Raw genomic sequence first — 16590 nt, forward strand, 5'->3', positions numbered from 1 at the left:
GGGGCTCTCTCACACTTGTGTATGTACAGTGTCTAGCACAATAGGGTCTTCAGGCCCCATCATAATGTAAATGATACTAAGATATTAACAAGCAGGAAGAGGCCCTCTGGCTTTGTTTGCCAACTGCACACCCTTGACTTTACCAGTTAATAGAGTTACCTATTCACATGCTGCAGTGCTTGTGTCCAGCATATTATGGCAGCCAATGTTCATACTGGTAATCTAGACAGCTGCTCCAATAGAAATCTCCTGCAAACCAAGCCAGTAGAAGCTGGGCTGAGATTATCACAGCTACAAGTTGTCTCTTTACAAGTATTAAAATTAAACCATCTTATCTTACCAGTCTTTTTATTGCTCTGCGTGTTTAAAAAAAATGAATGATAATTGATTTATCAATCATATGAATATACCATCAAATGCAATATTAATTCCTAGCCAGACAGGACAATCTTTGCAAGAGAAAATAGGCAGCTCAAGGTTTCCTTGCTGCTTTAGAAATGTGTTGGCTTGACAGGTGGGAAGAAGAATTAGGTACAGCACGAACAGCCGCAGTGCAGCTTCCTCCACACTGCCCCACCCATCAATGTACTGCATGACAGGGGCCATCTCCAAGACCAAAGGGGAATTCAGATTCCATGGCTCGCTGAGACCTTGACCCCCCTGCCTGTTAATGCTCCCCTGGCTCTTCCACACCTTGACCAGGCCCAGGCCCACCTGCTTACACATCCTGCCACCAGCAGAGAGAGGGGCTCATAGTCTGCGGAAGGGGTCTGCTGTGACTGTCTAGAAACCTCCTCCACTTGAAGCAAGGAGGATGCAGGAACATAGGGAACAATGGAGTGAGACAGTGGAAGGGCAGAGCAGTGGAGAGAGGAAGGGTAGAGGAACAGTTGCTATGTGGGATCTAGACACCCCAAAAGGAAATTGTCCCCACCTACACACACACTTCCTCTCTGTCTCTCCATTGCAGCTCAAAAATCTCCCTCCCTTCCATCTATTGCCTTTATCTCCTTTTCTCTTCCATTCCATCTCAGCTACTTTGTGTTTCTCCCTCCATTACTCCTAACACTGGGATATGGAGAGCCTTGGTCCATAGGTAAAAATGTAGCAAGGGAAACTCTCCTTCTCCTTAATGACTGGTTTAACATTGGGGAACCATATTACCCCTCACCTCGCCCCGTAAGTGCTGCCACACCCCCTGGCTTGAAGTGACACTCCATTATCTACAGGGTTTGCAGTTTGGTTCAATGGCTCTCAGCACCCCCACTATACAAATTGTTCCAGCACCCCTGCCTAGCCCCTGCTCATTCTGCACCCATTGCTACTTGAACTCTTTGACACTTTTCATTAGGCATTAATGATTCGTAATGAACAGGACTCATGCCTCTGTGATTTTCCTGATAGGAAGTGGGTTTTTTCTTAATACATTCCTTCCTCAAACCTCCTGGAAAAGAGACAAAAAGCCATGAGTTTATGGGACTGAATGAATCAGGGGTTGTTTTCAAAATGAGGTGCTGTGCTCACCTTGCCTCGACCTCAGATGGCATCAACAGAAGACACACCTACCAACACAACAGGGAAGTGGAGAAAAAACAAAATCCCAAAACACTGTGTCATCGACACTGTGCATCGATGTAACCTTAAGTGAGACTAGCTGAATCTTGACAATGTTGTGTTCAAACCCAAAGACTCACCTCCTATTTTACAGGAATGTGGGTGTTATAAGATTAAGAAAACTAAAGGTCCTGATTCCACCATCTTTCTTCATACCTTAGTAATACCTTATCTAGCAAGCCTAGACAGCTGCCCCATTTATGTGATGTCCACCATCTTAACAGAAGAGATTGAACCAGGGGCCTACAGAGCTAAAAGCACCAGCTGCTACAGCTTGAGCTGAAAAACCAACCTCAGTAGCTGGGTGCTGTAACAGACTGACATCCCCTCTGTATCTGGGACACATAACATGGACTGACTAGTGGGTTACACTAGCTTCTGGCAAGGCACAGTGGAAAAAAAGGGGAGTATATAAACTGTGACCTTTCCACTAGTACTGATCAAACCATTTTATTGAAAACTGCCCTGTTCTCAACACAGACATTTTTTCTTGAAAATTCATTGTTTTTTGGAAACTTTTATCAATTTTAAAATCTTTTTTAAAATAAGGCATTCTCAAAAATTATTTTTACAAACTTTTTATATAATTTTTGTTACCATATGACTAACCTAACCAACATAATCACATCTGAAAATGTCCTGTTTCAAAAGATTAACAAAACAAACAAACAATACAAACTGGATTAAACTTTTCAATTAATAGGTGGGAAAAATGAAACAAAAATTATTCTGACATTTTTCTCAGTTTTTTTCTGCCTTATTTTTCAACCCGCTCTACTTTCCACAAGGTGAGAAGACTTTGAGAGACCATCAGAACAGACGGTCTCCCTTCTGGAAGGAGTCACCAAGTAAGCCATTTTTTTAAAAAACCTTTGTAAAGGTTGGGGGGTAGACACCTCTGAAAAATGTCTGAAAAAAGTGAGAGGCTGTGGGCTCATTTTGCTGAAACAAAGACCCCAAACTGGGGAACTTTCTGTTCATAAAAGTGGAGGACATGCATTTTGTTTCTTATTTGTTTGGCCTGTGACATCTGTGATTAGCTTAGTGGTTCATAATACAAAGCTCCTTTTGTAAGAGTCTGACTTCTCAGCTATAGTGGTTAGTTAGCTTAACTTTCACAACAAGAGTCTTAGACCCCTGTCCCGCAATTCATGGCTCACAGACACGGACAGCTGCAGGATTGGAAACTTAATTCAGTATCGGATGAGCACAATTCAACCAAATCTTCTACCTTGACTTTCCTAATAATACTAGCAGATGACATGTTCACATTCTCCCCATTTGGAAGATTGTCAGATCTTTTCAGCTATACTAAATATGAACTGCAAAATGCATATTTCATGTCTTGACTACGGTTCAAGACACTAGTGAAGTAGGTCAAACCTCTGATCGGCACTAGGCAGGTAAAGTTATCTTGAGGTTCTATAAACACATACATAATATGTTATACCTGGATGACTAGTCTCTTAATTTGATCACTTTAATTTGTTTTGCATACATTTTTAACTAGATTCTCTGTTGTGGTTAGTTAGGACTGGGCAGAAAACAAACAAAACTTATGAAGTTGTTTTTATTTTTTAAATATTTAGATGGAATTGTTCTGACCAGCTATAGGAATGGTTACAAGTTTGCATCAGTACAATAAGTAAAAACACACAAAATAAATGCTGTGAGCCCGATTCTGCTCTGATACATCAGAGTAAAACCAGTGTAATTCTGTTACAGACTGCTGACTTCAACGTACTTGTACTGGATTTACACCTGTGTAACAGAGCAAAATCTGCTCCATTGTATTGACCAATTTATACTAATAATCTCTGTAAATACCCTGCAATAAACTCTCTTGCTCTCTCTTCTACTATTTATTGAAGTTCCCTTAACAGCATCGCTTTCGTCAACATCACAGCTATTGGGGACAATGTACATTTTAAAAGAGCATATTGTTCATTAGAGGCAGACTGTATTGCACAATGCAGAACAACAAAGCTTGGAGGTAGAGCTGATTGAAAACTTTTCCACAGATTGTTTTTCCATTGGAAAATGCTGTATTGTTGAAACCGATTTTTTTCATGGAAATGTGCCAATTTCAATGAAATTTCATTTTGGAAAAAAAAAGAAAAAAGGTATTTTGATAACATCTTAATGTTTTCATTTGACATTTCTGAATCGAACATTTTGATTTTTTGTTTCAAAATAAATTTTTGGTTTTGAGGTTTTTTATTTTATATAAAAATGTCTTTTTATAAGGCAAAAGGCAAAATCAACGAGAGACATCTATCTTATCTAAATAAAATATTTCAAATGACCCAAAATATTTTCTGGGAAAAAAATCATTTTGTGGGAATTTTCCAAATTCTTTCTGGTTGTCCCTATTCAGAACAAAAACAAATGTTGAAATCACTGAATATTCTGAAAAAATGGAAATTCCAGTTCCTGTCCAGCTCTATTTTGGAGCCACTTAGCCATAATAACCCTGTTAATAACAACAGTTTTAACATTGTTTTGTCTTTGTATAGCTTTAGTTTCAGACACTGCCTAGTCACTTTAATGTGGCAAGCTGTCACGGAAGCCTGATAGTGAATTTCACATTGTACAGTCATGTTATTTTAATAGGGATATGTCCTTAAAAATGCTGCACTAGGTATTTAAAGAGAGGTATCAGGAACAGTTATAGATAACCCACAAAGGTTCATGTCATCATTGATCATATGACTTGTTTTATACGGCAGCTGTATTTATCTGTCAGTTTTAGACCAGGCTAAACCACATTCCTTGGACAAGCAGTATTTTCTCCAAGCCCCTCCACTGCACAGAAAGTGGGAAAGAGAACAGGCTTTTATATGGACATCACTTCCAGGAAGGTGATGTAGTGTTTGTGTAGAGCTGTTTGAGTAAAATATTGTAATTACTATTACAATTTGTATTATGTAAAGCACCTACGGGCCCATTAGAAATCAGAGACTTGTTGTGCTAGGTTCTGTACAAACACAGAGAGAAACCTAACGAATTTGCAATCTAAACACACAAAAACTTGGAGGGGAAACTAAGGCACAGGTGAAGTGAATTGCCCAAGATCACGCAAGCAGGTCTGTGGCAGAGTGAGAAACAGAACACAACTCCTGACTCCTAGCATCAATCTCTATCCACCAGATCATGCTGCCTCCCCCAGTAGTACCCAGGTAGTTCTTGGATCTACCCACATTGTACCTAGCATTTGTTCTCCTTCATTCAGCAAACGTTTGTAGCTGCCTTCATCCAAAGCAGCACAATATGCTGATACCGCCCCTGTGAAGTGTTGTCCCTGTTTTATAGATGGGAAAACGAAGACACAGAGGTTAGATGGCTTGCATGAGGCATCACAAGAAATTCTATGGCAGGTTCAGAGACAGAATGCCAAATACTTGACTCCCAGTGAGCTTTATCTCCTGAGGAATGATATGTCCACCTACCTGAAAAACGTAACCAGAATGAGAACTTAGACACAGAAAGTTTGTGGTTGTTATTTAATGCCTATACTGTTAAGATAGAAATAGAGACAATCACACTGGCTGTTAGACCCAAAGAATTAGTATTTGCCTAGCATTTTTCATCCAACAATCTTATGGATATTAAAAAATTAAGCTTCCTTATGTCACTATGGAATAAACAAAGGATACATACAAATAATGATCACTTCACCCAGCACTAAAATATATCCACCCTGGAGTGGAGTCTTGTAGCTATTTAAAATCAACATAAGTAACAGGTTTAAACAGGAAACAAAGAAAACAGTATCCATTTGAAACTACAAGTGGAATTTACGTTGGCAAGATGTAATACCAGAAGCAGAATTTAACAGAGACATGGAGGTTAACATCTCTCTCTTACGAGCAGTACAATGGGCTCTTATGTTACTGGTGGTCAGGACCTTTGTCCTACATCTCACTAGAAAGACAGTACCTCTGGAAGCACTGGGACACTTAGCACAATCATCATGGGGCATAGATTCAGTGCTTCTGAATCACCAACACCACTTTCTACAGCATCTAGTTTCATGAAGAGATTAAGGGGTGATTTGATCACCGGTTATATATCCATAAATAGGGAACAAAAAATTGATAATAGGCTCTTCAGTCTACCAGACAAAGGTGTAAAAAGATCCAATGGCTGGAAGATGAAGCTAGACAAAGTCAGACTGGAAATAAGGCATAAATTAATCATTGAAACAATTTACCTGGGGTTGGGGTTCATTCTCCATCACTGGCAATTTTGAAATAAAGATTGAATATTTTTTCTGAAATATATGTTCAAGTTCAAAACAAGAATTCAGGAAAGTCCTATGGCCTGTGCTATGCAGGAGGTCAGACTAAATGATCACAGTGGTCCCTTTCTGCTTTATAATCTCTGAATCTAGATTTTCATCAGTTGTCTCCCATCCAAGGCCTGACCGGGCTAAGTGTGGCTTAGTTTGTGAAAAGCAAGGCAATCACAAACACAGACTGTAAAGTGGAAGAGTCCAGCCATGCAAAAACAGCTGGGTAGATACTAGAATGGCCTCGCAAGTGTACCGTTCTTGAATGGTAGAGACAACTAGGAGATGAAATTGGCCATTTTTAACATAACAGGAAAATTTTGCAAAAGCCATGTTGATTTCTTCAGCATTATCCATTTTTAAAAATTTTAGAGAAAAAAAAATTAACGCACAATCATTTTTGAAAATGAAAAATTCTGAAGAAATCAGCATAGTTTTGCAAAAATTTTCAGTTGAGATACAATTGCTTTAAAGTTGTTTGTTTGTTTTAATTCTACTTTTGCACCATCTCTAATAACTACTGAAGAAACTGAAGTAAGAACCTTGATCTTCTGCAGGAAATGCAATAACAATATAATTTACTGCCACAATGGATATCCTTGCAGAACAGATAAATCACCACTTGGATTCTGAACTATCCAACTTCTATGCTAGATTGGGAGACCAGCCGGAAGAACTACTTGTACAAATAAATCAGATCATAGAATGGAAGCAACCAGAGATGACAAAATGCTTAACCAACAGGAAAAAAATAACCCAAATTTATTATCAAATATTTAGTAGCCAAAAGACAATGGAACCGGCCCTCGGGGCAGATGTAGATCTTTTATATTCTTCACAAAAGATAGATACAACAGAAACAAGTGAATAATGTAAGTGTAATCTTGGCCCATTGACTTCACTGGGGCAGAATTTCACCCCGACCTTTAAGATGATCCCACTTTCACAAGAAGTTACATTTATGGAATCTCTTAGTTTGTGTGGTTGGAGTAAACACTAGCACTGGTGGTCAGACACTAGTTTTGGCCTTCAAGGGTGCCTCTTCACTGGAGATTACTAGGAAAGGATAACCACATCTAAGACCCTGACGATCCTATTATCCCTAACTTGCTCATTCTTATTCAAATGCAAGGATTGTTTGTTGTCATACCGTATGGCAGACACAGAGGGCCAAATTCAGCCCTAGCTTCAGCAGATATATATCAATTGCCTTTCATGCAGAGTTGGAGTTGTTTATGCTAAACACATTTGGTTGAGGGATTCTTGAATTTAGCTGGAATTTGGCCTAGGGACTCTTTTCACTGTTATACGAACCACCCACCACCTGCTGGGAAGGTGTCAGAGCTTCTGACACTTTTCCAAAAAAGTCTCCTGACAGCTGGGAGCTTTTTCCAAAAATGCCTCCTGACAGTGTTCTTGGCAAAGGACTCAGGGTTTGTCTTCACTACCACGCTACATTGGCGGCAGTAGCCGACATAGCATGGTGTGGACACCGCTTTACGTCAACGTAATTTACGTTGCTCAGGAGTGGTTTTTTCACATCCGGAGTGATGCAAGTTACATTGACTTAATGGTAGTGTAGACACACCCTCAGTGGAGGCATAGGCACAGGAACTAGGGGTCCAGGTGGTGCTGCAGAACCCCAGCTTTTATGCTGGGTCCCGGCTAGGGATGCCAGGCATCCACTTTCAACCAGAACACCCAGTCAAAAAGGGACCCTGGCAGCTCCAGTCAGCACTGCCGACCAGGCCATTAAAAGTCCGGTCGGTGACGTAGTGGGGGCCCAGGGCTAAGGCAGGCCCTTGCCTGCCCTAGGTCCGCACGGCTCCTGGAAGCGGCCATCAGGTCCCTGTGGCCCCTAGATGCATGGGCAGCCAGATAGGCTCTGCGCGCTGCCCCGCCCCAAATGCGAGCTCTGCAGCTCCCATTGGCTGGTTTTATTGAGGGTTATTTTGCATTAAAAACATTTAAAGGGGAAAAGTTACTCAGATTATGGGCCAACCAAATTTAACTGTCCTGTTAAATAATATTTAGTTATTACTGTAAGATTATAGGTTAAAATATTCAAAGTCAAGCACTTGACTCTACATTTAGGCATCTAAATAAAAGGGGCCCGCTTTACAGGAGGTTCCAGAGGACCTGTAAAGCTTCAAAGTGACTTCACTGGGAGAAGGCTGCTTGGCACCTCTGGAAATCAGCCCCCTTTTATTTAGGTGGCTAAATGTGGAGCTAGATCCCTACCTCTAGGCACCCTAGTTTGAAAATATTTGCCATGGTTTTCTTGTACCATGCCAGCCATCTTTTTGGTATATGGTAGACAGGCTGGATTAATATAGCTCATATTTTAATTGCACGGTTATATACCCTACTGTAATGTAACACAATTAAAGAAAAATAATAAGTTTGCTAACAGAAGAGCTAAACTGCCAATGAACTATACTACTCAGCTGGCAGGTATGGGGCCAATGCAAACATAAGACAGATCAGGGAGAGCCACACTAGTGGCTGCTGACACATATAAAAATGAAATCCACCACAATACAAGCTTCCTTGCTGGCAGGTTATGCGAAGATACCAGACCCCAAACAGGCCTTGGAAACTGAACTACCCTCTCAAGGTCAATACCCAGAGGTCATTCCTGTGGGTCAGAATTGAGGTACATTTGAGGGGCAGTATGAGAGATCACAAGGCTTCTCTCTCTCTCTCTCTCTCTCTCTCTCTCTCTCTCTCACACACACAGAGTTAAAGAGCTCTGTCATTCTAGATTCTTTGGGATGAAAAGGACCATAATACACATACATTATGGTCCAGATTCTAACCTGGCATGCCTCTTCACATCACCATTGCAGTCAGTGGAGCTATGCCAGTGAATGCCAGATTAAAAATGAAAAACGAAGTATTTTTAAATCAATAAACCGTGTCTTTGTGTAATCTGCTAATCGAGATCCCTGCGTCTCCCTCTAGAGGCCGCTGTGCCCTGATCCTCTCCCACTCCAGAGATGACTGCGTCCTTGATTGCAGTTTGCAATCTGACCATGCCCAGCACTGCAGCAAATCCTGTGCAGGAGCAAAGCCAGCTCCTCCTCCAGACATGGTGTTTCCCTGCTCAGCCTCACCCGGCCCGTGAGAACGGGCAGACCCTGCCAGGAGCTGGTGACTTCCGCTGCTCGTCGATTTCCTGAAAGGCTGGCATTTAAACACCAGCTGCGGCTCCAGGGGAGGATGCTGTCGTGATTAGCCGCCTCTTCTCCAGAGCTGCAGCATGCACCCTCCGGGAGCAAATCGGCGCCTCAGTCCCACCTCTACGATCTGAAAGGAGAGAGTGAATGAAGTTTAGCATTTAAGTGCCTCGCAAACCGGGCTGGGGGGGGAGGCATTTTTATTTTGCATTATAATTGCAATTCAAGAGGAGTTTTTATGCAAATGCTTAAAAAAGCCTACCTACTGCAGATTTAAAACAACAAAAGAATCAAAGCTCCGGTTGTGGATAACAAGAGGTCCTGGAGGAAATCAAGGAGAGTCATCTCATCTTCCACTGACACAAGAAAAAGGACGTTGTTTTGCAGCCACTACGGGTATTTCATTCCCCCTCTCCTCTGCATCCTGCCCAAGCGTCTTGCTTTGCATTGCAAGAGAATGCTCTTTCCTAGAGGATAACCAGCAACCTCTGGAGATAAACAGAAATTTGCTGCTTTAACATAAACAAATACACAGTGACTAAATTTAGGAATTGCTGCCTGGAACCCTCCCCAGAAAGAGTTCCGGCTGAGCCATACACCTCTTCTGCTTTGTGTTCTGAAGACCAAGCCTCACTGAAAGACAATCACCTCTCTGGCCATTCCATCATGTTCAGCTGGTTGGGTACCGATGACAGGAGGAGGAAAGACCCTGAAGTGTTCCAGACTGTGAGCGAGGGTCTCAAAAAGCTCTACAAGACCAAGCTGCTCCCTTTGGAAGACTACTACAAATTCCACGAGTTTCATTCGCCAGCCTTAGAAGATGCTGACTTTGATAATAAGCCAATGGTGCTGCTGGTGGGGCAGTATTCCACTGGGAAGACCACCTTTATCAGGTAATAACTTGGCCTATTTACTTGAGGGGTGGAAAGTTTTGCTATGTTGGAAGAAGCCAATTTTGCCCTCTGATACACACATACAACCCCCATTGACAGTGATGGGAACTGTATGCGTCTCTCCCAGGGTAGGTTTTGGCCTATAGTATTCTTTTGCTCACGTTTGATGGCGGGGGCAGCCCTGGTTCTCTTCCATCTGTCTCCTGGGATGCCAGCCACCAATGACTTACAAAAAGGTGGCTTCATAGGAAATTCTCGGAGCTGTTTCTTTAAAATGATAGGTAGGTCAAATTCTAAATGGCAGAAACGTACTCAGATCAGGACCAAATGACCCACAGCAAGAGTGCTGGAGAGCTAGGGCACCACCCACGAGAAATAAGTCGCATTGACGCCTTTTTATCGGGTATGCCAAACATTTACACTTCAGTGCTCCTGCAGTTGCATGGTCAGCGTGACCCTAATGTGGCCTTACTATTGAATATCCCCATAGCTTTTGGAAGGCGGTGGAACAGTGTGGCCTCTGCACATGTCTCTCTCAAGGAATTCATTGATTTCCTAAATGACAAGCCTTGGGTAAAATTTATTGTGGGTTCTTTGGGATTTATTTTTTAAGTTTATTTTCGGATTGTTTTTTCTTTGTACAGTGTCCTGAGGTGCCCCTATGAAGAAGGGTGGGAGGGTGAGGGGGTGGGGGTGAAAAAGGACGGTCAAACGGCAAGGCTCTAAAAGCAGCCCTTTCTAGTTGTTTCGGATCCATCTAGCACCTATGTACCAACAGTGCTGGTGCCCGTGTCAGGTACATCCTAAAGGCGACCTGATTTCAGTGGAAGGTTAATGGCAGATAGCAGGTCTGGTGGAAGGCCAGCAGAGAGAGGGTTAAACATATTCACAATCTCAGGATGAGCTGGTCTTGACTGCAGGTCGGTTCAGATGCACCACTTATCTACCTCAGCAGTGATACTAACCCCAGGTCAGCTCCCTCCCAGTACCCTCTTTCCTCAGATCAGACTTGGGCCACACCTTCTCCATTTCCCGTGTGGATTCACAAGATGAATATCTTGGGTCCGATTCACCACTGAGTATCTCTGGTTTGACACTGGGGTAACTGCACTGAAATCAAAGGAGTAACACTGGATAAAGCCACAGTAAGGCAGAGGTGAGGCCAGCCCCTTATGTACCTGAGAGTAAGCTTTACTTTGTACCAACATTTGAACGGGTGTGTGGGGAGAATAGGAGAGGGCCAGTGAAATGGGCTGTGCCTGAATGACTTTGTGGAATGCTGGCGTTTTTACCTGCTCTAATATTCCTGCAACCTACTGCTGTAACCAAGAACTAGACACAGAATGAATTTGCAATGCCTAGCCAGCCACCTGGCTGGCGCATGACCCCGTGTGCTAGAAAGCAGACAGTGCAGAGGTCTTGCTTGGTCTCATGAAGTTATTTTTAAAGAAGGGTTGAGTGAGGGGAGGGAATTGCCCTGCATAAAGCGAAACCACGCTGGCAGAGCTGGCTGGGCTAACCCTGCCCTCCTCTCCCCCACACACCTGACCCAAATCTTTGTTCTTAAACTCTGCTTCAGACCTCAGAAGATTTAAAAGGCGTGGTGGGGTCACATGTTGGATCCCTCCTCATTTTCATTCTCAGCCACACTTCAGAGCAGAGCTGACTCCAGATCTGGGGAGGTCATTAATTCTTCCCCTCTAAGCTCGCTGCCTGCACATCCACTCCCTCTCTTTGCCTCTCAGCCCCCATCTACACCCAGTGCTTCCTCCCTGGTCTCTGCAGCCCACACGGGCTCCCCCCAGCCCCCCCCACCACACTCTCCCCTATTTCCATCACTAACTCCAGCAGTACAAGACTCCCCACCACCTACCCACCTTCCCTCCTAGATCCCCTCTCCCACTCAGTCCCTCTCTTCTCTCCAGGCCTGAGAGCTGGGCTCCTCACTAGGTGAGCATGCCCAGGTGACACAAGTGTGACTCCACAACTGCTAGGGGGTAATTAGTGACCTGGGAGGCAGCATCCCCCCACCTCTTGGATTGATGCACTTGTGTGGTGAGTCAGCTGTCTCTCCTGAAGCAGCAAGTTCTCATCAGCTATCCCATGCCTGGCTGCTCTGCTTTCTGCTCCCGCTGTGGGCTCAGCTGGGAGCCCTGGGCAAAGCAGAAGAGGCCAGCCTGTTTCTTCCTGGGAGCAACCCCATCAGAATGGATGAGTGGGCCTTTCGAAGTGTGTCTGTCCCTCTGCATGTGCCAGTGGGTGGTGGGAGTAATTTTGGGGATGTAGGGATGCTGGGACTGGAAACAAAAGCATTAAAATAACATGACAGGCTGGTCTCCAGGTAGTTCTGGCCTGCCGGAAACAGGAAATGCCAGGAAGCTTTTGAGAGGTTCCAGCCCAAGCTTGCAGATCCTGTGGGTCCAGATAGTCTGGATGAAACCATCAGAAGTTAAACACAACAGCAAAGAAGTAAGAAATTCCTCCTCTGCCTCAGCATTAGGATTAGGCTAGCGATGGCTCTGACCCATCCTGGGGACATTCCCCTCCAGATTCTTCACCGGGACTCTGGAACAATTGAAGGACAGGCTGCCCCCAAAGAACCCCTCTTATCTTTACTTTGAGCTCTGTGTGCTTCAGGGCAGAACCTGGAGAGATTACTCGGTCCTGCTGTGCAGTGCAGATATGATCAATAAAACTCAGTCATATACCTGACCATTGAGTCTCCGAACGTTGATTTAAGGCGCTCCCAGCAACACAACAACACCTAAGCCACAAAATTTGGGTTTGGCCCCCAAGCCTCCTCCCTGAAAGTTGAAGGAGGGCATCTCTAGCCAAGGTTTAGATCCAGATGAAATTGTTACGCGGTCTCTCTCTCTCTCGAGGACTAAGCAGCAGCATCTTGTGATCAGACTCCTGCTGTATCTGGAGGTGGGGGTGGAAACAAGACAATCAAGGTCATCTGTGAAATATTTCTAGCGGCTCGGCAGGGGGAGGCTTGCTGTGTGTTTGGAAGTCGGTGAAGCGAGACTGAAATGCTCCCTTTGGTTGTGGTGGAACCAGACTGTTCTCTTGTCTGCCTTCAGTGATGCAGGGGACTGAGCCTTATTTTGCTAGGTGAAAGATGTACTGTCCTGAATTTCAGCTTGTACATTTCAACCATCCCTCACTCCTCCCAAGGCTGTCTTGGCAGAGTTTCCAGATCCGCAGAAAGGGCATATGTGCCCGAAGAGACACAGCGAGCTGGCACTTTTAACTGGGAAGTTAACCACCAGCAGCCTTTAACCACCAGCAGCCTAGACCAGTGGTTCTCAAAGCCAGTCCACCACTTGTTCAGGAAAAGCCCCTGGCAGGCCGGACCGGTTTGTTTACCTGCCACGTCCGCGGGTTCGGCCGATCGCGGCTCTCACTGGCCGCGGTTCACCGCTCCAGGCCAATGGGGGCTGCAGGAAGGGCAGCCAGCACGTCCCTTGGCCCGTGCCACTTCCCGCAGCCTGGAGCGGCGAATCGTGGCCAGTGGGAGCCGCGATCAGCCAAACCTGCGGACACGGCAGGTAAACAAACCGGTCCGGCCCGCCAGGGGCTTTCCCTGAACAAGCGGCGGACCGGCTTTAAGAACCACTGGCCTAGACTGATGTTAGCAGTGACAGCAGGATCCCATTGGAGTCTGGCTCTGCAACATTATTACCTTTTATGTTTCCTGCTTGGGGAGGGGACAGCAGGACAGGATGTTACTATTTTAATTAATTAGTGGGCTGTAGTCTCTGCTAAACATAGCTCTGGCCTGGGTCCAGCCTCCCTGTTAATAAAATAAACAAGGGGCTAGAGTCCTGCTGTCCATCAGCACAGGTTGCTTTTGGTGCAGGCATCTCATCACTCCAAACATTCTCATGCTCTGCTCCCCAGGCCAGTTCCAAGCTGCTCCTCCAGCCACTGCTCCCCGCTGCCCCTCTACAATCACTACATCATCTCTGCCTCTCCACAGCATCCTGCCTGACTCATCGCTAAAGAAACACCCTCCCTCCCCCACACACACAGACTCATCCTGCAGCATCCTTGCATGAAGATCAGCACTTCTGTCCTTTCTAGCAGGAGGCCGCAGTGTCTTGGGGTTAGAACGGAGGAGCCTGCAAGCATGCCCTGGAGAGGCTGCCAAGACGGTATGGACCTGATAGACCATGTGGGCAGTGGAGATTTCTCTTCCCTTTTATCCCTAGCAGGGCATCTCACAGCTGAGGGTTAAGGCACAGTGGCTGGGGGAAGCTTCCACTGCAGCTTCCCAGTCTCAAGGGTTAGAGAACTCTGGTGCTGTCATCCAACACCTTTTACAAGCCATTACATTCACTGTGCCTGTGTATTTATAGGATTTTTTCCCCCCACAAGCGTGCTTTAGTTTTCTTCTTTCAGCACAGGCAGCTTGCTTCACTGACCTGAAGCTGTGCCATCAGCCCATCAGATGAGTGTACGCAGCACGTTAATGGATTGCCTTGTGTTTGCCCACAGCATAGCAGAACCCTTGTTCGGAAGTTGTCCTGCTGTACAATGCGCCCAAATCTCCTGGAGAGTTCTCCCTGGGCAGTGTAAATTCTCATGTACCTTAGAATCTACTTCAGTTTGATTTCATACTGCTTGTTGCATATCAATTAGCTTTAACTTGTAACTTCTTTTGTATCTCTGTGAGTGCTTGGGGTTTTTTAAAGTGTTTTATATAACAAACAGTTGCGGGGGGGGATTACTAGATGAGTGGGGATGGCTGGCTAGAAGAGGATCATTATTTGCTGCTTCTTTCTTAGAGGTCTTGTCTATAACTGAAAGGTGAAAACCACAGGCTTCTTAAAAGTCTGTATTCACAGAATACTTGCATGATGTCATGGTGCTTGTTCATCACAGAAAGGAGTGTAAAAATGACTTTTTTATTACAAAGTTACAGGTCAGTGTGGAGATCTTCAAAAAGGCACCTAACTCCCCTTTGTGCCTTTATCTCCTCTGAGTATATCATCTATTTTCCTATCACATTTTAAAGTGGGAATTCTAAAATATCTAACTCTGTGGATTCAATCTAGTCTGTGTGGGGAGAGCTTTTGTGTATATTGGCTCAGATTTAAAAAAAAATTGCAAAAAGATCAGAGGAAAGCCAATAGAAATAAAAGTATTTTCGGGCTATGCTATCAGTCTAGGGGTCTGCACTGCCATGCAGGAAGTCTGTGTTCAGTTTCTAGACTCCATCAAAGCAGCTTCTGAACTAGCTAACGGGGAAGCTAAAATGAGCTTTCCAGGAAGTGAGCTAGCCCTTCCTAACTCAGAAAGATAGGCCCAAGGAATTGAATCCAGGTAAGTTGCACGGAGGTCCATGCAGCACTTGGTAGAAAGTTGGCTGGCCATCTGGTGCTGCTAAATCCCACTAGAGATAGTAAAACATACATCCACGTTTTCCTAATATTCTTGTATGGAAGGAGCTGCTGTAACTGCCACAGAGAACCTATGGGATCATGATCAGGAAGGGAGGTGGCTCATACAATCATGAATGAGAGGGGAGCTGAGCCAGTGAGATAATCTCTCTCTGCTAAGATGTGGCCATCTACAGTAGAACCTCACGGGTCAACCACACACCTCATTTGGAACTGGAAACATCCAATCAGGCAGCAGCAGAGACCAAAAAATAAAAGGCAAATACAGGACAGTACTGTGTTAAAGGTAAATTGCTAAAAAAATAAAGGGAAAGTTTAAATTTTCGTTGACAAGGTAAGGAAACTTTCTGTGCTTGTTTCATTTAAATTAAGATGGTTAAAAGCAGCATTTTTCTTCTGCATAGTAAAGTTTCAAAGCTGTATTAAGGCAATGTTTAGTTGTAAACTTTTGAAAGAACAACGCTAACATTTTGTTCAGCGTTACGAACAACCTCCATTCACGAGATGTTAGTAACTCTGAGATTCTACTGTTCTGGAGACATTTGAGAACCTCTGCAATAGTCAACTGCTCGTGAATTTTAGGTAGCCTAGTCTAGGAGCTATTGGGCTGTTGTATTTTCTTCTCTTCCTGTCCTAAATTTAGTGTTGCTATGAACTGTTAAGCAGTTTCCACAATGCACCCCAAAGCTCCTTATATTTCAGTGTAGGTGAATCTTTCTAGTCTGTACAGAGCTTCGAAAGCACTGGGATGAAAGGCATGTAAGATAAAATGATTGTGACAGGAGAAGCAGAGCAAGACCAGCTCTTTCTGGAATCTGGAGATTCACCAGTAGAGTTAATGCTGTTGTAGCTCTACTGTTAATTAATCCCTTACAGGATCAATAGCCATCAATCTTGTGTGCTTCCTTGCCACGTGGCCTTTCAATTGGCTTTTACGGCTTATACTTGTCTGTAGCGTAGTTCCTCCTTGCCCAGCGAGAGTGGAAAATGCAGCTCCAGCCCAGGTCCCGGGAGTACAATGTAGCCAGATGAGTATAAAGGTTGCCATTCCTAATACGTCTATATGGTTTGCTGTGGATCAGATGACATTCGTTAAGGTGAAGAGAAGATGAGAATTCACCCAAATGATTGACCCACAGACCCTCACATGGATGATGGATTATGGGTGACATGCCCAGTATCACCCTCCTTCATAAAACTCATCCCAT

The 16590-nt window shown here is 44.2% G+C and overlaps 1 protein-coding gene across 2 annotated transcripts in view; it reads left to right on the forward strand.

The window, feature by feature from the left end:
- The first annotated feature begins 8985 nt into the window (after positions 1–8985).
- EHD3 (EH domain containing 3) overlaps positions 8986–16590 on the forward strand; it is a 32538-nt gene continuing 24933 nt past the window's right edge. Inside the window, exon 1 of one of the 2 annotated variants that reach the window (XM_084623286.1) lies at positions 8986–9977. In XM_084623286.1, coding sequence (XP_084479412.1) covers positions 9751–9977 — 227 coding nt within the window. In that variant the 5' untranslated portion in view covers positions 8986–9750. Of the gene's footprint in view, positions 9978–14034; positions 14135–16590 lie in introns of those variants that run through there. The other variant, XM_084623287.1, reaches the window with a different exon arrangement.

This window comes from Lepidochelys olivacea (assembly GCF_965140295.1).
Source record: "Lepidochelys olivacea isolate rLepOli2 genome assembly, chromosome: 3".
Lineage (NCBI taxonomy): Eukaryota > Metazoa > Chordata > Testudines > Cheloniidae > Lepidochelys > Lepidochelys olivacea.